Genomic DNA, 7,803 nt, shown 5'->3' on the forward strand with positions numbered 1-7,803 from the left:
GTGTGTTAGAGAGAGAGAGAGAGAGAGAGAGAGAGAGAGAGAGAGAGAGAGACAGAGCGACAGATTATGAGACGGACCGAAAGCTTATATTGTAAGTTTTGCAGAGATTTAACAACACCGACGGTGCCGTTTCACTGTACGAGCCAGAGCGCTTGGTTCCAGAACACTCCCAAACAAAAATTGGAGGGAAAATTGTTGATACTTAAATTGCGCGTTTCACACAGATATTTAAAAAAAGCAACCGGTTTTTCTTTCTCTTGCATTTTTTAGTCTTTTTCTTCTTTCTTTTTTAAATCTTAAATTCTTAAAAGTATTTCTTTAAAAAATTTATGTTTTCTTATACTATTAAATTTGTGGGTCTCACATGCATGTCATGTAACATGAAGGAAAAATTACTAAACCTAATAATTTCTCAAACATTATGGACATTATTGTCATAAAAATCCCTTCATAAATTTGAAATTGGATAGTAATCATGATTTGGCCTGCGGGCCAAAGTGGATAGTTCGAGATCCGATGAGTTAAAACTTAGTCCGATTCAATGGTTAAACCCGTTCGGTTCTGTCTAATGACGATCCCTAATATGTAGTACCTAATTATTGTACACCAATTATTTTTTACGTTGGTTTTTAAGTTATGTAACTTTGCATAGTTATTTGAAACTCCTAGATTGTGGTGGCAAGGGTAAATTTCAGTGTAATAATCACACACATTGTCATACGGTGTTATCAATCTAATAAAATTATAATACAAATATTTATTTATAAATACTAAATTCTAGGTCTATGAGATATCAATCATAGTGTCTACCTATATTTTAATACATGAACTAGTAATACCATATGACAGTCTCGATCTCTTTGACCACAGGAGTCTAAGAGATTGTGATCACCCACCGTTGGATATTAATATAATGGTTCAAAAAAAAATTTAAAAGGAGTGCAAGAGTGAGTGAACCATTGAATTTACATCCAACGGTGAGTGACCACAAATCTCTTGGAACCTTGTAGTCCAAGAGATCGGGACTGTGAAAATGAAATGGCTGGATAGAGAAAAATGCCCGTGTTATGGTTTTGCAAGGTTTGAGAAAAATGCGAGAATTAAAAGTTGCATCAAGCTCCAAGCCATGATCTCAGCCGTCAGAAAATTAATTGAGTGTTACAGTCACACTATCATATGGTACAATCCCGATCTCTTGGACTACAGGGGTCCAAGAGATTTGTGGTCGCTCACCGTTGGATGTAAATTCAACGGTTCACTCACTTTTACACTTCTTTTAAGAAACTTTTTTGAACCGTTGGATGTTTCATCCAACGGTGGGTGACCACAGTCTCTTGGACCCCTGTGGTCCAAGAGATCGGGGCTGTTCATTTTCAATACATAAAATAAAAATGTCTGATAGTCATCCTCCTCTTTCTCCTCCTCTCTCTTCCTTTCTCAATCTCTCCTTCTCTTAGCTTGCTTCTCTCCTTGTGGAGAAAGCTTGACAGAATTGTAGAGAAGGTGGAGTTTAGGGGGTAACGAGTTTAAATATGTAACCAGAACCGCCTGGATCTTCGCGTCTCTAACCAGACTTGTTTGGATATTGGGTTTGTTGGGTTGTTTTTGCGTGTTTTTATTGTAGGTACTAGTTTTGGATGTGATAGCGGCAGTAGCGGCGGCATCGACGAAACTGACGGCGGCGGCTTTATGGGTCATCTTTTGGGTCCGCCTTCTTTCAAGCCAGTCTTGGGCTTGGAGTGGCTGTTGTTAGGTTTCAGTTTTTGTTTTAGTACAATAAGTGCATCAACTTTGTTGAGTTTGATGTGTGGTTGTGGTTTCTCTTCGAGAGAATTTAGGTTTGTAAGTTGCGTTATGGGTGTTGTACTTGGTTATTACATATTTGAGGTGATTAAGCCCGACTGTCTGTGGCCTTGTGTGGCATTGAGTTGGCCATGCGTGGCTTTAAGTGGAGGTGTACCATATAAGTTTGATGATGCGCTTACATCCCTCCATGTTTGGTGTAGCCCTCTAGCGCTTTTGTTCTAGCCCTCAAGGCTTTTGTATTTGTTCGGCACTTATGGCGTAATTTATAAATGTAATTTCTCAAGTGTTTGGCAGAAAAAAAATAGATAGAGGTTATAAAAATTAATTTCTATTTTAATCTTGATTATTAACCAGTTCGTGCTAAAGGTGATAAGTAAACTTTATTTTTGACATACAGATTCGCACTGCACTTGTACCCAGAGTGCCAAAGCTATAGTGATATAGCTAGCTAATTAGCTAATTATATTTTTGAAGCCTGAGTTTTGTTTTTTTGTTTTTTTTTTTGGTTTTTTATTTTTTTTCATTTCGTAACATATGTATTTTTTATAATTTAAGATTAAAAAATTTAATGTTCTTTCATTTGGTAACAGATGAAGCTTCAAATGATGAATAGTCTTTCACTTGTCTCCAAGAATTTGCACTTCGGTTGAAAACTTGGGCTTGGAAGAAATGCAGGAGGAGGATGTCTTTATGTTGAAACAACAACTTTGATTTAATTTCTTAAGTTATTAAATCCATTGCATGTTTTATATTTAGGTGCCCTTTACCAACAGAAACCAACATGCCAACTTCTTGTTCTTTTCTTTTTCGATTACACACTGGTCTAAACAGACTACACACACTGGTCTAAACAGACCAATCTAGAATGAATAATTCCAAGCAGATCATCAAGAAGTTAAGCACTTAACCAACTAGGGGCCTGCTCAAACACGCACACAGCCCAAGATCCACTTGATAACTCCAAAAAACATGCTGAAGGGCACAACTGGGAAACTGCTGCATATGGTCGCAACAGCTCCTAACCAAAGCAGCTAAGGAATGCGGAGCAAGCACAGAAGAATTCTGACAGAGATTGACTGCAATAGCTGAGTGAGTCCATCTCAATAAGAGACTACTGATGCCTTTCTCAATTGCTAACTTCAAACCAAAGAAAAGACCCCATATCTCAGCCTCAAGAACTTAAATAACTAGAAGATAATAATTTAATCTTGATTTAATTGTACATACAAAGTGATGGAAATTGGAGGGTTTGACCGAGTCCAGGAGCCCTAAATCTACAGCCTACTCAAACAGTAATTTACAAGATCAGCCCCAAACTACATCCATCTACCGCTACCTGGCCACTACAAATTGCTACAAAGAAAAACTTTAGGCCTAGTTTTGCAAACCCAATTGGTAAAACTCATCCACTGAGCCTTTATCACTAGGCTTGGCTTGAGAAACTTGACAAAATTAAAGAATGCATGCAGTAGGTATACATATTCATTCACCAAATCACCTTAAGCTAACACAAACTAACATACACGTTTCCTCCCATTTTTCTAGCTTACACTTCACGTATGCTGAAATCCCCAAGTTAAACAAACAGAAGAAAGGTTCTCTGGTCTTAGCTTTCACAAAAGTCTACACCAGCCAGACAAAGTCGTTTTCGCCCTAGTCACCAAGGCAGCAGAACAATAAAAAAGACCCAACTGCCTGTGTTCTGATGCTTACCTCTATGCCATGAGGGCTAATCTTTTATTTTATTTTTATGTATGTCTTACTTCACCCTGCAACATCTACTTTCCATACTCCAGATGAGCCTGCACCTTGTACACCCCTTCCTCTAAGTCAAATGGAACAAAATGTCTTCTTCAATATTCCATTTCATGAGCCCCTTGCCAAGTCTTTACCACTATATTCTCCGCCTCCAAAGGATGCAGCTGCAGCGGCTACATCGAGGCCTCCACCGATGGATGTAATTAGGGCTGACAATCCTCCGCTGGGGTTATTACCAGCGGCCATTCCTAATCCCAAAAGATCGAGTGTGGTTTGCTTAGGCCCGAACATGGAAGGACTTCCCATCATTAGTTCCTTCCATCCTGAACCTCCATCACAAGGAAGAGCAAGTCCAAGCCCTGCAGCAACTGAGGCACTATCTGGTTCTGCTTGCCGCTGACTCCATTGCAAACTCTCTTGTTGTGCAGAAGATGACGAGGAAGACATAATGCCAAACCCACGAAGCAACGATGCATTAGTTGCTGCCGCTCCCATTTGAGCAGCTTTCTGAAGCAGTGCTGTAGCTGACATAGCTGGTTGTGGTGGAGGCGCATACTGCCTACGCTCCTGTCCTGCAGGCCCAAAAAGTGAGGATCCATGGCTGGTTGAGAGGCCAAGAGAGATAGGTTCTACTGAAGAAGATGGTGCTAAGTCAGTTGTACTATCTGGATTCCCCATGGCTCGAATTAAGTCGGTAAATGCAGGAGGTTGAAGAGGTTGAAGAGGTTGCAAGCTTGCTGATGCTGTTGAGGAAGCAAATAAACTTGCAAAAACACTACTGCTTGTACTACCATTGCTGCTTGAGCTGTTGCTGCTGCTACAGTTCCCCTTCGGACCAGTCACAGCTGGTGCTTCTTCCATAGTTTGTGTGGGATTTTCAGGCAATTCTGTCACTACAACCAAAGGAGAAAAGATAAAAAAAATTAAAGGGGTCACACTTAAACACACATGACATACAGGAATAGAAAGTTAGGCCTTTCTTTATGAAGGACTTTTGAAGGAAAAGGAGGATCAATAATGGTTTCCTTTCTCTTAACCCACTTACTCTTCCCTTTTAGCTTTTGAATCACTAGTCTCTTTATTGAGATTGCGCAGTCTGAAATTATTGAGATTACGCAGACTGAAAACTAAAACTTTAATATTAACCTCTAAGAAGCTTATTTTTATTCAGTAGTTAATTAAATTCCAAAAATCTCTGTTCAGTTACCATTCTGTGATACATACCCAGCTGAAAACAAATTTCATAACAGACAAAAACTACTACACTCCAAGATCCATGGCATGAGAGAGAGACACACACACAAACAAAACAAAGATAACTAAGTTTTGTTGTTTATTCAGACTAAAAACACATCCGACAAAACCCAACTGAAAAGATTGACAATTTTCCAATTTGGGACATATTTACCTGGATTTTGTGTAATAGGCATAGGTGAAGATAATAAACCAGCTGACTGAGATGGGACTGATGAAGTTGTAGCTTGGGAAGGAACTGGTGGCTGTGGTGTTGGCTGTGGGGGTGAATTAGCACTTTGATCTTTTGGGTCTGATTCTGAATTCAAATTCACTTCCGTTTGAGTCTGGGTTGGAGTTTGTGTATGGCCTCTGGCGCTCTCCTCAGCCAAAGCATCACAGAAGGCCCTATGTGTTATGAAGCTATCCCTCCTTCAAAGACCAAAAACACAACAACTTTACCAACTTAAAACCCAACAAGTTAAGCTCAAAAACATAAAAAAAATTCAGATAAAAATCACAGCTTTTATGAACCTTGAAAACAAAGTCCCACAATCGCATTTGTACTCTCTGGTACCACAAATCTTGGAATGGGCTTTCCAATCCGACTGAACCGCATATTTCTTGGAACACTTATCGCATTTCCACTTCTTCTCGCCGTGCTTTCTGCAAAAGTGCTTCTTTATCCCAGTGAGATCACCCAAAGCTCTTGATGGGTCATGGTGCACACAAGAGGGCTCTGGGCAGACATAGACTCTCTTCTTCACCTCTTTACTCGACCTCTGCCTCAGCTTCCATGGCAGATTATGACCACGCCTATGAAGCTGCAGATTCTGATCCCTCTGAAACCCTTTGTTGCAAATTTCACAAACGAAACGGTTTGTGGCCAATAGGGTCTTGGGAGACAGAGCAATCACCTCTGCATCTGGATCTGTAACAAAACCCAAAAGTCAAATTTCACCAAATCAGACAAAGATTATGAACATCAGTGTAAAAAACAAATTTGGGGAATTTTCTTTTTGAGCTACCTGGCATTCCAGGCAAGTTACGTTTTTTCTTGGTGGTGGGTTTGGGAGGAGCAGTTTGGTTGCCAGAGGAAGAAACGCTAGCTTCACCTGAAGCTGTAGAGGAATTATCTAGGTCGGTCGGCATCAGAACTAAGAATTTCTCTCTTGGGTTTTCCTTTTTTTTGAACTCAATCTACAGGACAAAAAGCAAAAAATCTACTATTGGGTTTTTATCTTAGAACTCCAAAGAAGCCTTGTAGGTACGAATTTTCATTTTCTAGGGTTCAGTTTCATCTCTTTCTCTCATCTACCAGTCAAGGTCCCCCCCTTTTTTTTCTCTATGCCCACCTACCAGCTCTGTCTGATGGATCTCTGACCAAAGTATACATTACCCCAGAAACACAATGATTATACCCAAGAGAGTAAAATAAAAGCTTCTCACTCAACCCAGAGATTAATAGAGAAAACCCCAAAAATTACAACCACCCAGAAAGATACTCTGATCCAACAGTCAAAATTTGATCTAAAACGTACAAAATCAAAAAAACTCAGCTAACTTGTACCTATTTCTTAGCTACTTCACTACTCTCAAAACAACTTGATTGAGCTTTCGTCTAAATAGAAGTCAGAACAGAAAAGGCAGGGTTTTATAAAGCCTCCCAATAACAGAGTGAGATTAAGATTCTGTGAATAAGGAGAAGAAATAGAATAAGCTTGTGACTTGTGTGAGAGACGGGGAGAGAGAGAGAGAGAGAGATAGAGAGTCTGAAGCCAAAGACTTTCCTCTGCTTTTCTCACTGACTTTTCAGGAGAGAGAGAAACTGAGAAAAGTGATCAATTAAAAAATTAGATGTTTAATCGAGATTAATTAGTGGCAAGCAGGGGATTAACCTGAGCTAGCCATGACTTGTTGTTCAAGCTTCTAATTACAGACACGGAGGTTAGTACAGTCCACCTGTCTAGTTCTTGGGTGTTGTTGTCGGAAGAGAAAAAAGTGGTACCAAATACGATGGGTTTGTCGTTTAGTGGAGTGTTTGAATGCGTTTTGGGCTACCAAAGGACAATCTTAATGGTCGACGACCGGTGCTTTAAATACATAAAAGTCAAACTACTTTTTTCTTGATTGGAGATTTTTGTGTTCTGACCCATTCTGATCTGGACACGTTGTGAGGTTTCCTAGGCTTCACCACGTTCAATTACTGCTCTCTTTTTATTTATATATTGTTTTTACTGGGGTTATTGCGGTTAAATGAGTTGTGATTTTACACGTAGGATTAAAAGTGAGGACGTGGCTTGAGCTTTTCTCCTCATATTATCCAATTTCATGCAAACCTATAAATTGAATTTGTAATCTTATTTTAAGTCATAAAAAAAAACACTTAAACGTATTATTTGTGTGATTTTATTTGCTAATTCATTTCACAGAGAGAGAGAGAGAGAGAGAGAGAGAGAGAGAGAGAGAGAGAGAGAGAGAGAGAGACATTCGACAACAAATGGTACTTAGAATGCATGAAGACAAGGAAGATAACAAAAGGACACAAAGCATTCGACTACAAAAGGACAAGTGAATTAATTAAGATGGAATATAAGTCTTCTTGATCTCCAGCAAAATCAAAGGGGAGTAGTCTTTGAATTGATCGACGGAAAATGTGCGCGCGCGCCATGTGAGTAGTAGGTTATAATTTATGATTATAGGATAGGGTCTTCCACCTTCCAAAGAATATGTTATTCTTCTTATTTTTGTCTTCATTCACTTGTAATAAGTCATTTCATACGATTTACTTTTGTATTTTTTTTTTTTTTTACGATTCACACTCTTTCTTGTCCTCATTTCCATGAACACGTTCCCAATCATCTCATGAACATTTCAGTGGAGACTACGGAGGATATGCTTAAATAATTGTCCGATATTTTCAATTTCATGTCCCATTTTTTAAAGGATGCGTGATCGGTCATGGTGGTCCAAACTCAAAAGAAGAGAACCATTTTTGTGAAATTA

At 39.2% G+C, this 7,803-nt stretch overlaps 1 protein-coding gene across 1 annotated transcript; it reads right to left on the reverse strand.

Moving 5' to 3' along the window:
• Positions 1-2,985: 2,985 nt before the first annotated feature.
• On the reverse strand, positions 2,986-6,581 carry LOC117634196 (zinc finger protein GAI-ASSOCIATED FACTOR 1). Its single transcript, XM_034368166.1, has 4 exons — positions 5,826-6,581; positions 5,332-5,728; positions 4,973-5,229; positions 2,986-4,457 (listed from the first exon to the last, which is right to left on the reverse strand). Exons 1-4 carry the CDS (start codon positions 5,947-5,949, stop codon positions 3,673-3,675), a joined length of 1,563 nt encoding a protein of 520 aa, XP_034224057.1. The 5' UTR covers positions 5,950-6,581; the 3' UTR covers positions 2,986-3,672.
• Positions 6,582-7,803: the final 1,222 nt, after the last annotated feature.

This window comes from Prunus dulcis, chromosome 7, assembly GCF_902201215.1.
Source record: "Prunus dulcis chromosome 7, ALMONDv2, whole genome shotgun sequence".
NCBI classification, from domain to species: domain Eukaryota; kingdom Viridiplantae; phylum Streptophyta; class Magnoliopsida; order Rosales; family Rosaceae; genus Prunus; species Prunus dulcis.